The sequence below is a fragment of the Ctenopharyngodon idella genome, chromosome 17 (genome assembly GCF_019924925.1).
Source record: "Ctenopharyngodon idella isolate HZGC_01 chromosome 17, HZGC01, whole genome shotgun sequence".
NCBI lineage: Eukaryota > Metazoa > Chordata > Actinopteri > Cypriniformes > Xenocyprididae > Ctenopharyngodon > Ctenopharyngodon idella.
Genome location: NC_067236.1, coordinates 35,327,562 through 35,349,371, shown reverse-complemented (window position 1 = coordinate 35,349,371; position 21,810 = coordinate 35,327,562). Strand labels below are relative to the sequence as shown.

The window sequence follows — 21,810 nt, the reverse complement described above, 5'->3', positions numbered from 1 at the left end:
AGATGATATTTTGCTGAGTGTGTTATTGTGTTGGTACCTTGGCAGGTTTTTCCCGTGGGCAGCTGACTCCTAAAGTTTTTGATATTCTTCATATTTTGTGCGGTGGTTAGTTTGCAGCAGTGACTGAAATGATCTTTTCCAATAAGTTTAAAATGATTTTTTACCTTTTACCATTTTTACCTTTATTTTTTAACCTAATTAAATTCATGCCTCATCTTTTGTATCAAATTAATTAACAAATCTTTTGTGTCATTTAATCAATAAATTCAATTAGAACAATAAGATACACTAGGGCTGTTACCAATCAAATGAAATCAATATCAACAAAATTAATCTTTGCAATGCAGTGGAAACACAGAAACTGCATCTAAAGTGCTTTTATATGCATTTAAACTGCAGTTACAAATGCATATAATGTTTTAAACATAAAACGCTGAATATTGATATTTTGAAATTATTAAAATGAAAAGATAATTTAAATGTGACATCAGTTGGCAGCAAGTCACTGTCAATGAGTGAGTCATTAGTTTCAGCCGATTCATTCAAACGGCTGATTCTTTCAGGAACAAAGCTTATCATAAACTAGCGCTGAGCCCAATCTGCCCTACCTAAACTTTCAGCCAGGAGTCGCTACTGATATTGAGTCCGTTATAGGGGTGTCAGATAATATTGTGATTGTTGTTTTAACGATATGCGATCTGAAATTATCTAATGTTTTTTCTCACTTTACAAAAACAAACACAGAGAGTCGCACGCATCGCATACACTACGTGATGTAACGTTAGTCTAGTAGGTTAGACTAGTGCGCTGGCGCATTTAGAGTGCACGCTTTCACTGTGTGATTAAAACATTTGTAATGCACCCAATATTGAAGATAAGGAGGTAAAAGTACATCTGTATATGTCTTAAATATTTATATCATTTAATCAATATCCCATGAAGAGTGCAGTTTTTCTCCAAATATCAACATGATTACAAATGTGATATTGATTTCATACAACAGTTCAAAAAACAAGAAGTTAATATTTAGTGACTTACATTTTAGATACAGTATTGCCTATTTTCGCTCTATTTCGCCAACAAAAATATTTCCAAACAAAGCTGCAGGAGTCAGGACTGATTTGCGTGTCTGAGCAACACACGGCGGTGAATGAACGAATCGTTTCAATGAATGTTTCAATGATTCACACTTTAAACATTTTGTAAGCTTTATATCCTGATCGCTGAACACATCAGACACACTTTTGGCAGAATTCGAATGTCCTTGCGTTATTCAGCCTGAGGGTGGCGCTCTAAAAACAAACACAACAGAACTACTGTATAAAGGCTATTCACATGAGCACGTTTAAATTAAAAGATTTATACTTTCATTAATCTGATACGCTACTCCACATAGGAAGAACAGATATGCCAACTAGTTATTGACCTGAAGCAGACACATATCTGAAGCGGGCTGATATCGTCTTGGTCTGGAGTGAGGTTTATGTAAGGTAACGTGAAAATAAGCGGCAGTCTGAAATCTGCCCCAATGGCGCTCTATGACAGCACGCTGCAGTTCCATTTTTCACCACAGATTTACATCATAGACTGTAAAACAATATGGATGTGACGTTACCTGTAGATTTCTGAAGAGCATTTTTGAAGTGAAAATGAGGCCGCTGCCATCTTAGCAACGCGTCACTGCACGTCACTTTTCTAAAATTAAAATAAAACCGAACACCTCAAAATTGCAATAAATCAAGGTAAACACAACAGCCTTTTAAACATCTACAAACATCTCAGTTAGGCTCAGGTGCTCAAAAAGAGCATAAGGAAACCAATATCCTTCAAAAAGTTCTCTTCAATATAACGGATACATAAAATTAAAAAGTCAAAGCCTACTTACACTGGACGTGCTGGTTTGGGCCTCATCACCGGCTGCAACCACATCCTCATATATGCTCTCAAATATGAAACACCTGCGATTCAGCAACTACCTGCACATGCACTCACATTTGTGTAAAGTAGCCTTGTTGACAAGTTTGGGTGAGTAAAGGTAAAGCACACAAGATATAGTTCCTTCAATGTCCTGTAGATGGCAATATTGCTTTTTTTTTGTAGCAGAAATAAACTGCAGCAGAAAAAGTTAGGTGCCATGTAAAATGTAACAAATAATTACATAACTCATTACAAATGTATTAGAGTAAAGAGTACATATTTATTAAAAAATGTAGTCAAGTAGAGAGTAAAAGTTGCTAATAACTTTGATACTCAGAAACAGGTACAAAATAGTCACAACCTTAAGTACACTAACTAGGGGAGAGCGGGGCACAACCTAACGCTTTTTGACTTTCTCAGTTTGTGTAAATCTACTTAGGGTTCAGAGAATTAACTTTGTTCCACATTAATTTCACACATGTCTGCTACAAATATGTGGCTTTGTTTCATTAATGCAGTGTATACTTTTTTCTTTATTTACCCCGAAAGAAGAGAAGTGAAATGTGACAACATGCCCCATAGGTGGGGCGCACTGTAACATGACCATATGACAGCTTAAAATGTTATCTGATCTAATCAAAATAATATACATGATAAACTAAAATATTTTATCATTAAAAGACAATTATTATTTCTTTCTAGGGCTGCAACAAACGATTATTTTGATAATCGATTAATCTACCGATTATTGGGGCGATTAATCGACTAATCGCAGATTATTACACTGATTAATCAGTATGCTTTGATAGATTATTCCACTTTAGCAATGAGTTAAAATATTGAGTTATACTTTAACTAATAAATAAAAATCACTTCAGCTTTTAGACGAGCCAGTGCCAGTGCTGAACATTGATTAAAATAATATTTTATGGATGTTCAGGTTCTTCCTCTCAGTCTTTATTCACCTTTTCTTCATGGTATCTCAACAGATATTCATAAAAGTTAATTATGCCAATTGTATTGGTAACTGTATAGAATAGCATAGCTCTAATAGCGGAGCACATTGTGACGCAGTGTTACAACGAACCCGATCTGTGCAACTGGAATTTAAACTTGGTTAGTGTCTTCTGCTAGTTAGTGAAACATTAAAGAACTAACAGATTGGAGATTAAAATAATAGCAGATTTGTCTGATTTTAAATAAACAAAAAAATATAGATGAAAAATTAACATTTACTTTTGCTATTGTTAAATAAATATTCAGTGATATCTTCCAAAGATTTCTGAATTTTGGCACAATTTTTTTCTCTATATTTTGCTGATATGGCAACTAGTAAATACACTAATTTTCATCATGCTATCATGTGTGGAAGTATTTAAACCATGTGTGTTACAACTAACCCTGCTTTAGGTTGTGCCCCACGCTTCCCTAATTACATTTACACAAACACACTCCTGGTTTTGGGAAACAGACTGTAATTTTAGGATGATTCATACAATTGTTTCTACAAGGTTTATGATGTTTTTGGGAAATATGGCCCTGTAAGTTTTGATCTGAGAGAGTGAAGAGTGTGTCATTGTTCTCTACAGGTTGTTTAATTGTGGTGTCACAGATGAAGGTTGTGCTGCTCTGGCTTCAGCTCTGAGATCAAACCCCTCACACCTGAGAAAACTGGATCTGTCTAGGAATAATCTAGGAGACTCAGGAGTGAAGATGATTTCTGCTGTACTGGAGAATCCTCACTGTAAACTGGAGGAACTAGAGTAAGATCATACGCGACTCTCACATGAAACTGTGTCACTGTGAATTTTGCAATTTCAATAATTCATAAAGTAACATTAAAATGGAATAGAATTCAGGGAAAACTATTATTACATTCATTCATTCAAATTACCTTTCATGAATTTAAAGGGTTAGTTCACTCAAAAATGATTTTTTTTCAACCTGTTAGCCAGTTAGTCATGATTAAAAAAAAGTTTATGTAATATATGTGTGTGTACGGTGTATATTTGTTTTGTATTTATACATATACATGTATATATTTAGGGACAATATAAAAATATAAAAATCAACTAGATCAAAAAGTTTGTAGACAAACTATGTTGTCTTGAAAAAGCCGGTCCAGAAAGTTTGAAGAAGTTTTAAAAGTTTGTAGTTTGAAGCTTTTCAGTTTGAAATAGTTTAAGTTTTAGAATTGTAGTTTTAAAAGATAGATAGATAGATAGATAGATTTTAATTTGCTATGTGATTGCTAGGGTACTCGGGGTGGTTGCTAGGGTGTTGCTATGCGGTTGCTAAGGTATCCTGGGTGGTTGCTAGGGTGTTGCTCTGCGGTTGCTAGGGTACTCATGGTGGTTGCTAAGGTATCCTGGGTGGTTGCTAGGGTGTCAGATAGATAGATAGATTTAGCTTGACAGATAGATAGATAGATAGATAGATAGATAGATAGATAGATAGATCTATTTAGATAGATAGATAGATAGATAGATAGATAGATTAATGAGTTTGAATGAGTTTAAATGGCTTAGAAATAGGAATGGCAGTTTAATTGAGTCTGTGTGTTTGAATTTGAATTTTGACAGTTGGACGGAATGTTCAGATCAGCCAAGGCAGTTCAATGAAAGTCAATGGGATTTTTCCAAGATTTAATCAGCATTTTTAGGAAAACCGTAAGTCTGATCAGTCTGAAAAGATAAGGCAACTCGAGTCAGCTTGAACAGTCTAGGAGGAGTAGCATTTAGAAATTTTAGTCTAAGAAGAAGAAGAATAATAATCTTAAATAGAAGATCAGTGAGTGGGCTTTTTCAAGCCAACTTAATAAATATTTATATATAATTTAAATTATATAAATATATACATGTAAATATTTCTTAAATATATACATGTATGTGTTTATAAACAAAGTAAATATACACAGTACACACACATATATTACATAAACTTTTATTTTGGATGTGATTAATCGTTGAACAGCTCTAGATAAACCATATATTATTGCAATCATGTGTTTATTGTCTCCAAACCGTTTCTCTCTGCATGTTATAGTGATCTCTGGATCTCTGATCATTGTTTATGTTAAGAGATTTCCTGGAATGTCACATGATATGGCTGTACTTCTAGTCTCACTCTTGGGGCTCTATCATACACCCGGCGCAACGCAAGAGTTTGTTGCTAGTTTCAGCCTGATGCAGTCTGTGTGACGTCTACGTCACGTCTGCGCCTAAAATTGAATGGAATAAATAGCAGAATAAAAACTAAGACTTTGAGTGAGACGTTCACTGAGATGAGTGCATGTAGCAAAGTTATATTAAAGAGCCATTCGGAACGACATAGACATGAACACATAAACTTCATCTCTAGAGCTGCTCTGAGAGTCACTTCATGAGCATTTTACCGTTTAATTTGAGAAAAAACTATTGTCATATCATATACACACATAAACTTCAAGATCACAGCAACCCGTCAAAATAAAAGTTCGGTTTAACTTGTAACAGAAACAGAGCCATATTACTATTACTATGTACTATGTAGTCTACTATTGTATTACTATTGTACGGTATTAAATATTTCTTAATGACAATGTAATACTACTACTAGTACAATAATTATTAAGACTTTAGTTTTGAAGTATGGGGAGAGCAGGGACGAAAGTAGCCTACCATTTTTCACAAAAATGTAATTTTGAAAGATAATGTTTTAGACAGCGATATATTTTTGCTGTGGTCAGTAACTCACAGGTGTGGTCTATCAATACCAGGTGGTATTTTGTACAAATGTAGAACGGCTTCAGCATAATTTCACTTTGAACATAAATTGCACATTGTTACTTTCAACCCCGTCAGTTGGGACGAAAGTAACACACAGGTGGGTCAAAAGTAACAACAACACAAGCTAGATTTTTTGTGTTAGTCTTGTTTTTATTAAATATATCTGACTATGACCTTGTTAATATGTAACTGCAAACATATTTGGTCCTTTATCTTTGCAAAAAAATATTTTCATTTAAAATTGAGAATTTCAGTTTCATCAAATGTCTCAAAAGTAACCCGACAGAACAAACTTGAATTGTTTAGAATATTTTTTTTTTTGGCAATGTCAATTTATTTTATAAAACATTTTTCAGCAGTTTGAACAATATGAAAATTAAATTAAATTAGCATAATATAAATTCTCAACATAGTGTAACAGTCATGTTTCCAATCCAGCTGTTTTTATACATAAATTCAAAATATAAATTCATAAAAACATCTGAATGGAAACACTGCAAATTCATAGGTGGATGTGGAAAAGCTAAGGTATGGCTAAAAACTAAATGTGACTATGGTAAATGTAAACAGATTGAGTGAATAAATGGTGACATACAGAAATCAGCAACAGATATGTCCAGAAACGCCCTCTCATGAACATCTGGCTGAATCAGACCTCTGTCTGTCTTTCTGACCCTCACTCTTGGCATATTCTGCTAGTATAATATGACATAAACATGTTTTAATAAATGCTGCACCGCAGAGAAAGCCACCACATTAGCAGAGGGACAAAAGAAACAAGTGTTACTTTCATCCCAACAGTAACTCCTGACATTTAAACCCGATTTACTTTCATACTGAAAAGTTCTGAGAAGGCAAACTTCAGGATGTTACAGCACTAAATAACCTGTAGATTGATCATTATTGTGACACATGAAATGAGAAACACAACTTGTAATTAGAAAAAAATGTACCGCTTCAGCAGTTTATTTACCGTATTCGAAAACTGCTTTCCGGTCCTAACCGCGGGAAACAATGATGAAATCACATGATGTTTGGCAGCTCCGTCAAGGGTTGCGTGCTGAACGTGTCTTAACTTGGAACGCAAATGTAGTCAGAGCTCTGAGAAAATTGCTTTGTTACTTTCGTCCCGCGTTACTTTCGTCCCGGTTCTCCACTAATAATCACACAATTTTACAGTAACCCTCTAGCGGCAGTTGCACTGAACTTTGAAATTGGCCGTGAAGCAACCGTTACCCTCGCCATGGTAAACTGAACGATTTTAATGAATGTAACGTTAATGCATGTATGAATATATCCACACAAAGCAAATGAGCCTCAATACATCTAAAATAAAAACATAGTAGATTTTATAGAGCTAATTAATATAAAAATGTATTTAATAATTATAAAAAAAAAATTCTGACCTAATTATTAATAATAACTGCCATTTTACAGAAATAGTGTTTACAGAATAATGCGAAAGTGTTAAAATATAGAGAATGAGGAGTTACGTCATGATGTTTTCACTCCGCGTTGCATTTTGGGAAGGCGCCGCCATATTAGCAGGATACGGTATCTGTTGCTATGGTAACCTCGACTGCAGCCCGAGATAAAGACCAACAGAGAGAGAGAGAGCAGAATAATTTAATAAATAAATTACAGCGCAGTTTTATGGGAAGAAATGGAGAAGGAGAAGGTGAAAGGAAAGGGGCTCTATCAGGAGAGATTAAATAACAGCGCCGAGCAGCGTCATTTAGAGAAAATGCTTGACATTAACAGCATCGAGCCGTACGACCTGCCAGCTACAGAACTGACGAAATGATGCTTATCTGATGCTTAACATCCCAACAGACTATCTAAAAGTGAACGAGTCTTTACTTTATAGAATGTACAGTAGAAATAAAGAAGAAGAAAGTAACAGAATTGCTCAGGGCAGCCACTGGTCAAATGAGTCCCCTATGCTGAACTTCAGTTGCCCTCTTGGTTGAAATCTCTTTCTGGGGGTGGGTGGGGTGTTGATGGTGCCCATAGAGGGTGTGATGGTGTCCCCTTAGTTAGTGCCCTACACAGACCACGTATTCAGCGTATATGAAACAGTGGTAGAGGAATCGGTGTAGTAAAAGCTTTACATGAATTTAAATGAAATTGCTGCCATTGATCAACAAAGGAATTGTGATATAAAAACTATATGAATTGAGAGAAAAAAAGTAAGAATTGTGAGATAAAAAGTCACAATTGCCTTTTTATTTTCTATTCATGGCAGAAATAAGCTTTCATAGGTTCATCATGTGTAAAAGAGGAAAACTATAGAGATGCACAATCCAGCACACAATCTTACTCCTCTCCCCTAACTCTTCTTCTCCCTTGTCCTGATCCAACTCTTCTTCTCCTTCATCTATTCCTCTCCCTCACCCAGACATTTTTTCTCTCTCTGCTCCTCTGTGTTGTTCTTCATCCACACTGAACAATGAGTCTGTGTCTATTTTACTGTATGTCCATGTAATGAAAGAGCTTCAACATCTGATTATTCCTCCAACTGAGATTGGAATCTGCTATTTCTCAATATTTCTCAATATCTGCTAATTATAAATGCTTATCAATTGTTTCAGTATTTGTTTTCTAGATTTTTTCAATACTTTTGAGCTGCTGTTGGTACAGAAGTAGAGGTTTTATACTATATTTATAGATTGTAACATTGGGTCTTCATTTCTGACATGCTGTGTTTAAGCATTTGTAAATAAGATCAGAAAGAAATTTAAGCCTTCTAGAAACGTGTTAATTGACTGCATTTTGTGTGAAAACGACATGAATTATGGTAAGGTCACAACAGACGGATGTTGTGCTAATTGTGTTTAGAGTTTTGAAAATGTGATACAGATTGGAGAAAAGTGTGTTAGAAATTGAAAAAAAAAACATGAATAGAAGAACATGAAGAACATGAATTCATCCTTAATGACCATCACATCCATCTTTTTTCTGTGATCATCTTTCCATATTATTTAATGTGATAATTTGTTAACATAATTTCTTATATTCAGTTTTTATATTAGCTTTCCCTCTCACTCAAACACACACACACACACACACACACACACACACAAACGTAGTAAAACTCATATCAAACATGGGGATTTGTGCTTTTGTTTTGGTTTCTTTTTAATAATGAAGTTTCTGTTGATCTGATCTGAGAGAGTGAAGAGTGTGTCATTGTTCTCTACAGGTTGGAGGATTGTGGTGTCACAGATGAAGGTTGTGCTGCTGTGGCTTCAGCTCTGAGATCAAACCCCTCACACCCGAGAGAACTGGATCTGTCTAGGAATAAACTAGGAGACTCGAGAGTGAAGATGATTTCTGCTGTAATGAAGAATCCTCACTGTAAACTGGAGAATCTGTGGTAAGATCATCTCTATCATAAAGACTGGAAGTGAATAAGGATTAATATGTAGATAGTGCATACAAAATATCCTTTGGCGTAAACCCCATCCGGCGGTTCAGTGACAGATTCCTGCTTGAACCGTCAGATCCTGCCGGCAGTAGAAGGAAGGGGTGAGGAGTCTACCTGAAAAAAAGAAAATTTAGATCTAAATATATTATTATCCTGCAAAAGAAAGTAAAACTAACAGTTTGTAGGGGAATTTTACAGTTAAAGACCCAAAAGACCAGATATGATGAATAAAGACCCGGAGTCAGAGTTAAAAAAATAATAAATTGAAGATAATTTTACTGAAGAATAGTTTGCAGTTTCATCAGCAGAAGCCAGCTTCAAGTCTCACAAGGAGTTTGTAGGCCGCTCTGCGTACATTCACATTTCCACAACAATTATACTCTAACAGAGTCAACTAACTACGTCATTACTTCAGGTTGAATGATTCTGATTGGCTAAGAAAAATCTTCCACACATGGACAGATAGTCAGAAGCATATCTCCATTCGTCACGATGCTGACGAGGGGACCCTGGATTTAGGCACTGGATGTCCTTTTGGGGTCATGACATGGTGTCTGCTGGTCTCAAGAAGAGTGCCAGTTGTCCACCAGTACAAAGGACCTGCACAGAACACTTAGCGCACATACACAGATACACATGATTCACAGCTTCTTCAAGGTTGAAGTTGATCTGAGCTCTGCTCTGAGCAGGAAACTTTCCCAAAACATACTGATAACATGTTCTTTTCTCTCAGTGAGAGGTACAGACAATATTCAAAATTATTTTCTAGTGTTTGAAAAGGAAAAGAAATGCTTTAACATACGTTGAAGAAGTCATTCAAATAATTTAACAGAAAGATAAATCTTGGTTAATAACTTAAAAGATATATATTAAAGCGGCAGTGGATTCCAGAATCCACCCCTTCAGTCCCCCTTAAAGGCCAATGTGGAGTCCTAAACACCACATCTGGTCTAACAATTTAGGCCGCTTCAATATTTTACATTGTTGACCCATGCTCCCCTGGCAGGTTAAAATGGTATAAAATAGACAATAGGTTTTCTGTTGAAGGACTTAACTAGAACAGAATATTCTACAGAGCACGTAGTGCATGATTGACCTTCAGTCCTTACACATATTTGTCTTTACATCAATCCTGGCTATTTGGTTTATCATCAAATTCCTTGACTACAAAACAAATGCATATTTATTCTCTGGAAGCCGGGCTAAACGAGTAAGCACTGTTACTGCATTCCTGGCATGGGCCAGACCCTCAGTCACTCCTCAGATACTAAATACAGACATTTCCTGTAATCATAAACACCAGGATATATACACTGGTTTTTAGAAAACTATAATTTCCAATTTATTATATAATACAAGAAGATGGATCGTAAATCCACTCCTTTCACTATACCCCTTATAGATAATTTTTAAAGATTAAAAACAAACTTGTGGTCTAACTCAAAATAAACGTTAAAAATAAATAAGACCCATCATAATCCATCCAAGTACTTTAAGTCTCTTAAATCATCCTTCAGTTTACAGTCTATAGACATATCATGTACCACCTTAACTGCAGAACATCTTTTAAATCTTTTTTTTAAAAACACCTTTAAAAATAAAAAGAAAAGAAAACAAATTTACATGACTATTTCAATTATCATTTTCAATAAAACAGAGAATTGTTACTTTTACGTAATAACCCTTTTGTTAAGATTTCTTTTCACAACAGATCCATTATAGCCCATAAAAAAAAATAATAATAAATAAATAAATACATAAACCTAAACTTTTTAATCTTAAAACATTTCATCAAAATGACATAACCATCAAAACATATAAATTCAATTATATCAACAACTTGTTTGTTTTGACTGCCATATATCTTTATCATGACATCACTGTTAATCATACTCAATACCTAATTATTTTTAATCCGAAACTCAATTTTCACAACATTTCACAGTACTCAGACCATGTCAACAGTGCAGCATTCAAAATCAAATAATTAAGACTTCCTTTAAAGTCAGTTTTAAACTCAAATGTCTTGTCAATTATAACTGCTTAGGCTAAATGACCAAAATCTTAACCCTCTTCTTTGGCAGTGATACTTATCATCTCATTAGATTTGCCACTGCACCAAAATCATAAACATAAACACAAAGGGACAGATATTTTTTAAATATAATCTTCCATATCACTTATAAATTATACAAATTTGTGCTATAAGACATTATCTTTAAAGCTGTTTTTTGAAACAGTTTTACATCTTTTTTTCATCACATTAATTTCAACTGCTTTACTTTTTGTTATAATTTTGTCACGGTATTTCTCTATCAAATTGTTAGTCTGTAGATCCAAAAATATATTATCATTGTCTCAGTCCTATTATTATCTCTACTGTTTTGCAGAAACCAAAGTATTATTTTACTCAAATCTCAACCCCTAGGTTACACAGACAGCCTTATAGCTGCTTTCTCCTTCAACCCTTATTACATAAATTGTATTTCTCTAGACATCTAATGTCATGCATCCATTTAATGGATAAAAAATAAAACTTTTATCAGTTATATTCACTCCTCCTTTGTTTGCCCACCGGCCTTCCATAAATTTGAGGGGTTTCTCTGGATAATTTACTAGTGACTTAGCCAATGTGTCACTTTGTCTCTGCAGACTGCAAAAGCAGTCTTCATCTTTAACCACCACCATGCCTTAGAATTATCCTATGCCATGTCTAATGACCTGCAGGAGTAAAAACTATAATATAGACACATTAGTTCAAAATAAACACAGCCTCACAGATTCAGGGATTCATAGTACTGCTGAATCTGAAACTTCTATACAGTTCTTGCCAATAGAGCAACCAACATCATGTTAATAAATTTTGCTATTGTCTCCCCAGAAATTACGGACAATCACCTCATGGTCTCAGTCGGCTCTTGAAAGCTCATTCCCATCAGCTCTTTATCAATAATCTTCTTTTCCTCAGGGTCTTGTCCCCTGACATAGTTGCTTGTCACAATGAAAAACAAGCCATCCTAGGAATGCGGTTTCTGGTGAGTGGTACAGAGGAACATTTTTGGGTCAGACTGCTGTACCTTTCACAGGTCATCCCCCCTTAATGATGCTGCTGGCCTCACAGACATCCGCTCCACTCTCATACCCATCTCACATTAAACACCTCCCTTCAGGGTAGATGCCCAGTGGCGGCGGTGACCCCCTGCCTTAGGTTGTCCCCTGTCTGGCCAAAGAGGATCTTACCCATCATTGAGAAATCACCTCGTGCACACTGGTAACCGCTCTTTCCCATTATGAAATCTTTGACAGTTTTCTTCAACAGAATCGTGTGTTTTCTGGAGCTTAGGGAAGTTGCATTCAAGAGCCACCAGAGCCATTGGACTGCCTAATAGTCTTAAAACATGGAGACAGGTTAATGACAGCAGTATTTAATCACTAAAATCCATGAGACATCTCTGTAGCAGCAACATAAAAATGCTGAGATTATACTCAGTGAATTTAGTTTTCACAATTGTCCATTCAGTGTAGTGTTCTGCTACATCTGTAACTCGAGCCATCGGCCCTGCACATGGTGGTGACTAGGATGAGACAAAAAAGTTACTGGTCATAGAATAAATTCGTCAAAATAGTCACTTCTATCATTCAAGGTCTGTATGACCATTTTAAAGACCTCTTTATACTCATTGAGTTTTCCTTTGACAAATTTAACAACTAATTGCCCTCTTTATGGCAATCATTTCTTTTAACATCTCTGTGTCCATGATTTTCAACTGAGACACTGTGCTTCACTATAAATAGCTTGTTATCACTTATGACACAAGCTCAGATAGCAGCTTTTAGCTGACTTTGAATGAGAGAAAGGGAGACTCTTGAGGCATTCAGGACTGGTACACTGCATTTTCATAAACCTGTAACATCAAACTTTACCTATATCTTGTAACTCTGGCCCAGCTTAAGACTTTGCCAGATTTGACATGCTTTATATTTGTCATTTACCCACATATCAGGGAATTTAGAAATTACAATCAGGTCGAGTCTCTGTGAAACTGGCAATCCCATTTTTGCCATTTAAACCCTTTATATCACTTTGACCATCAAAAACTAAATATTTAGAACTTGGAGGTCCTACATCATTTTAGTTATTTACACTACAAAACATACTTGAGACGGTTCAAATATTTTTCCATAAAGTGAAACTTTCAGAACATCCAATCGTCCCTTTATATATTTTTGTAACTCACGTTTTAGATTTATTGTCTGTAATTTTACATTAACCTGTATTTGTCCATTCAATATAAAACTTATTATTATAGATATTTCCTTCAAAAGGAATTCCTTAAGACTACAATCTTATGACCTTATTGTTATCTCATGTTCTTTCTCAGTTTCACAAGCCCATTCTCAGACAGAGTGGAAGTCTCTTTTTTTGTTCCTTTCTTTTCTTTCTTTTGTTTACAATATTTGCGAATATGGCCAAGTTTCCCACACTGTCTACACCTTTTAGGTGGGCATTTACAATTAAGGGTGAGATGGCCCTGCTGACCACAATTAAAACACTCCATGTCATCTTTATCACATTGGGTAATCAGATTGAACCATCCCTCAGTTACTTCTGGGATTTTTCCATCAGGGGTTAATGGTACCCCGCCCATTTTACAAATCCATGAATAAGCACAAACAGCTAAAAATGTGAATTTTTCTGGTTCTTTCTTTGTTTGTAGCCAGTCAAGTTGTTGTTTAACTTTCCAATCAGAACCAAAACCCTGACTAACCATTTTCTTAATTAGTTCAACAAATTTCTTTTAAGTGAGAGCTTCAGAGCAGATCTGCTTACAGCGTTTGCTCTCTTCTGTCTCATTATCTGTATCTGGACTGATCAAGTTTCAAAATTTGTCAGCCATATCTTAGTCAAAGTTAATACTCACCTGAAAGAGATGGCAGCGGCGATCTTTGAACAACACAGCTTTGGCTTCTGCGTGATGAAACTGCAAAGTATACTCCAAAATCACAGTTACATATACTGGTCCAATCCAATTAGGGTCACAATCTTTATTTTCGTCAGGATCGTTCCTGATGCATCCTTGACCAAACAACCCTATCCCTATCTGTATTTTGTCATATTTAACTAAAAGCTTAATCTCTAACTTCCTGAATCACTAAATTCGGGGCGCCCCTGTCTGAATGGAAGAGTCAGAGAACTTTGGTTCATGAGACACTAGTAGCAAACCGGCTTACTAGTGACCTCCTACCCTTCAATAGGAAGGAGTTATTTCAACACCTTCTGCCTCTGGCTTCCAGTGTTCCTCCAACACCTTAATGGAGTGGAGTTATCACCCACCATCTCTCTCTGATGGCGTGACACCAGCCTGTATCCAATGATCTGGTGTACCACACTCACGTCTGAGTGTGTACGTAAACTCACCGTCTCACTTCCCAGTTCTCTCAACCCTTTCAACCAGACAGCCCTAACAAAATAATAAAACGGCTTCCTACCTTGTTTGTTGGTTAGTCGAGGATGTCACAGAAGAATGATTGCTCGCATTCACTCCACCATTAACTGTAGGGGAATTTTATAGTTAAAGACCCAAAAGACCAGATATGATGAATAAACACCCGGAGTCAGAGTTAAAAAATAATAAATTGAAGATAATTTTAGTGAAGAATAGTTTGCAGTTTCATCAGCAGAAGCCAGCTTCAAGTCTCACAAGGAGTTCGTAGGCCGCTCTGCGTACATTCACATTTCCACAACAATTATACTCTAACAGAGTCAACTAACTACGTCATTACTTCAGGTTGAATGATTCTGATTGGCTAAGAAAAATCTTCCACACATGGACAGATAGTCAGAAGCATATCTCCATTCGTCACGATGCTGACGAGGGGACCCTGGATTTAGGCACTGGATGTCCTTTTGGGGTCATGACATGGCGTCTGCTGGTCTCAAGAAGAGTGCCAGTTGTCCACCAGTACAAAGGACCTGCACAGAACACTTAGCGCACATACACAGATACACATGATTCACAGCTTCTTCAAGGTTGAAGTTGATCTGAGCTCTGCTCTGAGCAGGAAACTTTCCCAAAACATACTGATAACATGTTCTTTTCTCTCAGTGAGAGGTACAGACAATATTCAAAATTATTTTCTAGTGTTTGAAAAGGAAAAGAAATGCTTTAACATACGTTGAAGAAGTCATTCAAATAATTTAACAGAAAGATAAATGTTGGTTAATAACTTAAAAGATATATATTGAAGCGGCAGTGGATTCCAGAATCCACCCCTTCAAGTTAAATAAACCGAACAAACTACAAACCAGACAACAGACACAGGTTACAGTGAAGAGGGTTTAAAAAAACAAACAAACAAAAAAACACAAATAGTTTGATGTAATTCAACTGATCTTGTAATGCTTGTTCAAACAGACCACCCTTACAGAAGCGTGAGCATTGCCTCAAACTGTGTATCTGCAGCTGAAAAGAGGGAAGTGGAGTGTGGTTCACCTGAATCATTTTTACATGATTATCATGACCAAAATAATTCACGATAACAAAATATTTTGATATCTATAGAAATCTTGAAAAAAAAAAAAAATAATAATGCTATCAGTCAAATTGATCTTTATTTTATTTATTTATTTATTTATTGAAGAATCACACCATCGCATACAAAAGGAACAATTACACTTAATGGCGACCAGTTTGAAATAACTTCCTTCTGTCAGTACTGAAAATCTGTACTTAAATACAAGTACTGTTACATTGCTGAATACTCAATTACAAGTAAAATTACTGGTGTCAAAAAGTACTGAAGTAAAAGTACAAAGTACTCTTCTCAAAAACTACTCAGAGTACTAGTTACTGGTTACTTTTTAGCTGGTGATATTTAATGAATTACTGTACCAATATATATTCAATCAAATCATAGATCTATGTAGAAAATAGCTAAGTTTTACCTTATTGACAAAGTACATGAATTAGTGGTCACGATACTGGAGTTTCTAACTTCAATACGATACCTTGAAAAATATCAATATTCAGTATCATTTTCAATACCATGGGGAAAACCGCAACATACTGTATACTGCCATATAGATATTTTAATATCTCAATTTTTGTCCATCCATTTTGTCAAGGCCATCATTATTTTCAAGCTTCAAAAAGCACAAGACTCGTTGTAACGGTAATCCATTTGAATGGATGGTTTAATTCAAGTCTTCTGAAGAGACACGTCCACTTTATCTGATGAACAGATTTGAATTTAGGCTTTTGTTTACGTATTTAAACGTTGATTAATTACCATTACAATAATCTCACTTAAACATTTGTTCACTCTGTGTATTTGTCTTCACAATAGAGTAACTTTGTTGCAATAGCTTACATGCAGCACAAGGAAGATTGATTTCAAACTGACTTTCAAACTGAATTGAATTTACAAAAAAGACAAGTAAACATTAAATAAAAACAAATGAAACAAATTACCTTAATTCAGTTGAGGAATTCGAAATGCCAACACTGATTTTTTCATATACAGTGTGTCTTAAGAGCCATATAATATGTTTATTTGAATAAATCAAACATCAGAGGGGTTTGACCTGTAATGTCTGTACAATGTAGTGATGCAGTTACACAGACTAGGTTATTTATATGTGCAAATCATACAAATGCCTCATTCTGAAACATTTCTAACATTGTAAAGAAATTAAAGAGCCACCTTTGATATTTCAAAAGACTTTCTGGTGCATTTCACTTACAGCCAATAAGATTTCCTGTATCATTTTCATCGGTCAGGCGTGGAGGTCTATTCTGATTGGTTGATAACTTTTGACAATGTTTAATCCAGGAGCAAAGAGAATTAAAGGGATAGTTCACCCCAAAATGAAAATCCGCTGTTGATCTACTCACCCTCAGACCATCAGAGATGAAAAATGTTGAAGGTGAATTCACAAGTGTGATGCATTAATTATATTGGTTTATTAGTAAATGTCATTATGTTTAACTTTGCTTATATATATTTTATGGAATGTCACCTACAGGGAAGTGACAGAAATTAACTTTACTTTAAGAGCCAATATTTGACCTCTTAAATTGATTTTCAGGGATATTTTCTAACCATTTTCTAACCAAAAGGGAATTTTTTACACTGCAGTTACAACAGCATTAAAAATGTTGAGATAATTTTTTTTTTAATATAGAATTTTGAATATAGAAAAAAAAATGAGATGGGGAAAAATTAATTACGCTTTTAATTATGAAATTAAAACAGCCAGTAGGTGGCAGTAAATCACTGTCTTAATGAATGAGTCATAGAAGCATTCATTCAACTGATTCATTCAAAACGGCCGATTCATTCTGGAACGAAGCAAGTGACTGAATCACTGAATCACTGAACCGATTTGTTCAAAACTCCGGATTCATTCAGTAAGGAAACACCACTGTGTGTTGGTGCTGCAGAGACACATGCCTCTTTTGCTGTGGCTTGTGTGAGATATTGTCGTTGGGAGAAAAAGAGCAAAAACAGAGAATATTGACAATATTATGTCTAAAATGTCACTATAATATTAACTTTTAGTTCACTGAACTATTGTATAAAATTAATATCACATTAGCAGCCGTGCTAATATTCTGGAAATATTGCTTAAATATCATATAGTAAATATAAAAAGCTAGGGCCATTTTGCACCATATCTTGAATTTTGGCTGCATTTTATTAATTCTGGTGTCATTTCTAATAATGTCTGATCCTGCTTTAGAAAGAGCGAAATATTTGGCATTAAAGCACAATGATTTACAATAAAACGTGCCAAATGTCAGCGAATTTACATTACGTTAATTATAAAACATGCCATCATTAATTATCATTTTAATCTATTGACAACCTTAAGCTACAATTGAAAAATAAATTGTATAAAGACATGCTGTTTTGACCATTTTTTTCTCTCTAGATTTAGTCAAATTAACTAACGAACAGGTTCGCTTACATGGCTTTCCTTTTTGAAGTTGGAGGTTGTGATGGTCGTGTCCGATCGATATCCCTTAACAGTTTTTATGCTGCAAATCTCCTTTTATAAATATTGTCCATTTCGAAGTGTTTATATTCAACAGAAACAATGTTGGGAGATTTTCTTCTTCCCTCTGTATTTAGCGCACTCACCACACTGTATGTTTTTTCTGTGCTTTTGCAGCGTCACGTGATTGAGCAAACTCTGACCTCGCTGGTTCTGTAGCTTATTTTGTTCATCAACTGATGTTGTGATGAGGTCACACTTTACTTTAGGATCCAATTCCTACTGCTTATTAATAGTTAGTAAGGTATTGGATATGTTAAGATATTAAGATTAAGCGGTCATAGTGTTTGAACTATACCATGGACTTTGGGGGAAGCCCCAAAGTATTCGTGTATTCGTGCGCTTGCGCGTGCCTCAAAAGAGGGCTTACAATGAGTTACAAAAATACATAACAGCTTTATGCAAGCACTATATAGGATAAATCACTATACAGGATTTAGCCTATTATACATTATCGACACGAATTGATAGGTGAAACAACAAACAGCCACCCACAAATAGTCTATAAACAAAGCATCAGGCTGTCTTTGAGTTCACAAGAACAACGGTTAAAGTTACTCGTCAGGCTACAGAAGAATACCAGAATTCCTCTGTTAAATTAGGTCTAATACATCGAGTCACGCAGAGCTATAACAACCCAAACACATAATTGCGAATAACATGCCTCACCTTAACACAGGCCTGGGATCAGCTTCCTTTGCTGTTCGAGTTAACATGTACTAAACATGAGTGGATTTTGCACCGCAGCGCCCCCACACCTTGATGCTCATGACAAGAATAGCATGTATATCTTTATTGAAATTATATTTTTGCAATTTTACACATAATAATCCACGATGATCACATTACACAAAACTGAAATTGCACGTCAAAATAACACGTCAATATTTTTTGAGATCCCCCAAAACTTCACAAATCATGTTTTTAGGGGAGCCCATGTCTTATTAAGGGGAGCCGAGCTCCCCCTAGCTCCCCCGTAGTTCGCACCCAGAATAAAGCATTAATATGTGCTTTATAAGTACTAATAAACAGCCAATATCCTAGTAATATGCATTCTAATTAGCAACTTTAATAGTGAGAATTGGACCCTAAACTAAAGTGTTCGCTGTGATGACTTTGATAAAAATCATTTTAATTATTTAAGTTGTTATAAAGTCATTCTCGAGTCAGACAGTTCAAGTCAAGTCTCGAGTCATTGGATCTCAAGTCAAAGTCAATCATTTTCTTCATTTAGTCAAGCAAGTGTAAAGTCCTTAAAGCAGGGGTCTCAAACTCAAATTGGCTGGGGGCCGTTGCTGTGATTGACACCTCATAGGAGGGCCATTTTAACATTCAAGCACAAGAAAGCACAACATTTCTGAAAATTTACTTTCCTTTGCATTATTTCTCATTTACTTCAAATTTCATTACTAAAATATTTTTGCCAAACTTAAAGAAATGTAAACAGCAGTGTCTCTATCATTGTTACATACAGTATTAGTTTTAACAGTTAGTGCAAATATTTTCCCTTACTTTATTTTAGCTTAAATAACATCAAAATCTTGCACTGAACAACACTGTACTGAACAAATGCAATCCCTGAATACATTTGTACACTATTCTATTTCTTGTCAGACACCTGCAGCGCTTCTGCTCACACAGCTGAGCCACATTTGCCCAAGATACTGTTTGAGCATCGGTAATGTTTATTGGTAGCATCGGACGCGTTTCGGTGGTTCAAATCGACGCTCGCGACTTGCGCGAGTGCTTTTACTATAATTTGAGCAAGCGCGCTCATAATAGAAGCGACGTGGTCGCGACGCACATGCGGTGCGGTGCGCTCGTTTTTCCAGGCGCGCCTATGCCGCGGCGAGATGAAAACATCTTTCAGAATGCCACAAGTGCACCGCAGGTCATGTGACAAGAACCAACCGATGAGCTTCGGCCTTTCCGTAACAACACCGAAAGGTCAGCCGAGCAGCTGATCATAGCTGTACAGGGAGGGTTTTTATTTCTCATCTCCATAAATATATCTAGTAGTAGAGCTAATGCAAGGACTAGAAATCATTTTTTTCTTTTGCTGAAACTTCCTCGTCATCGTGGAGAGCGCAGCTCATGGTTACATAGCAACGACAGACGCCACGGGAGCGAAAGCGCTTTGGAAAGAAGGAGAAAGCGGAGCGGCCGCTTATGTGATGCGATATGTGAACGGCCCCTTAGAACGGCGACTTTTTCTTTGCATATCAGACAGGTAGCGTTTCTATTAAACTCAACGAAAAATTACTGCAATGTCCATCTTTCTTGAAACTGTCTGTGTTCCTCATCCACTTTACTTTTCGGTTCGCATTCGCACTTTGCAGCCAAACAACAAATAAACTACGAAAGCCCCGAACCAGCTCTCATCAAATCTGCCTGTGTGCTTTTTTTTTTAAAAGAATCATGTCATTCTTTTGAATATGGAATATGGTATGAGACAACTAGAGAATAATAATAATAATAATTTAGCGGGCCGGATTATGTTTTATTTTTGAGATCAGTTGCGGGCTGGGTGGAGGGGGAGTGGGGGCCTTAAATGGCCCGCGGGCCGGCAGTTTGAGACCACTGCCTTAAAGGGTTAGTTCACCCAAAAATAAAAATAATGATGTCATTAATTACTCACCCTCATGTCGTTCTACACCCGTAAGACCTTCGTTCATCTTCAGAACTCAAATTAAGATATTTTTGATGAAATCCGATGGCTCAGTGAGGCCTCCATTGACAGCAAGTTAATTTACACTTTCAATGCCAAGAAAGGTATAAAGACATATTTAAAACAGATCATGTGACTACAGTGGTTCAACCTTAATGTTATGAAGCGACGAGAATACTTTGTGCGGCAAAAAAACAAAATGACAACTTTATTCAACAATTCCCCCTCTTCCTCCTTCTCACGAGAGCACTACGACACATGCGTGTGGTGATGTGAGATACATGTGTCGTCTCATCGTCTGAATTATCCAGACTTTCAAGCTGTGGCATGACAATATCACAATCGATGCAGCACACGCTCTCCTGTTCAGTAGGCATCGCTCAAGTCACTTTAAACAGTAAAATTACACTCATAAGATGCAGTATTATACTGTGCAGATCTTCAGTAAACAATGTCAAGATATGAGACTTGGGAAATTAAAATATGAAACTATGGGATATATATTACTCTATAACTGAAGTGGATAAAATTATGTTCATTGTGTGTTATAAATAATCATACTCTTATTTATAACCACAGAGAGTTAAGTATTATTACTGTTGTTATGAATATTCATTAGATGATGCAACATTATAAGGTTGTTTATAAGGCATTATGTGTGCATTATGATGCATTAAGAATATCCTTATAATGCATTATAAACACAGGCTTCATAGAAAGTGTTACTGAAAAATGTATTTGGGTGATTCTCACATCAGTGTGTTGATAGGAGAGCTATAGATGTCATATCAATTATTCTTATTCACTATTATAAATCTGTAGTAGAATTTGATGTCAGAGTTTCAGTATCTGAATATTGTGTTCAGGGGGCAAAAAGAAGAAGAATATGATTTCAGAGGAAACTGACTTTATTGATCTTTAAATTGATTCATTTTTTTCTCATTGTCTCTCTCATCTTATCATCACACTGTTA

At 35.7% G+C, this 21,810-nt stretch overlaps 1 protein-coding gene across 11 annotated transcripts in view; it reads left to right on the top strand.

Annotated features, from left to right (window-relative positions):
* The window catches only part of LOC127499176 (protein NLRC5-like), a 784,214-nt gene that overhangs the window by 236,008 nt on the left and 526,396 nt on the right, over window positions 1–21,810 (top strand). For all 11 annotated transcript variants that reach the window (XM_051869371.1, XM_051869366.1, XM_051869364.1 and 8 more), the window contains one exon: window positions 8,887–9,060. In XM_051869371.1, coding sequence (XP_051725331.1) covers window positions 8,887–9,060 — 174 coding nt within the window. The remainder of the gene's footprint in view (window positions 1–8,886; window positions 9,061–21,810) is intronic.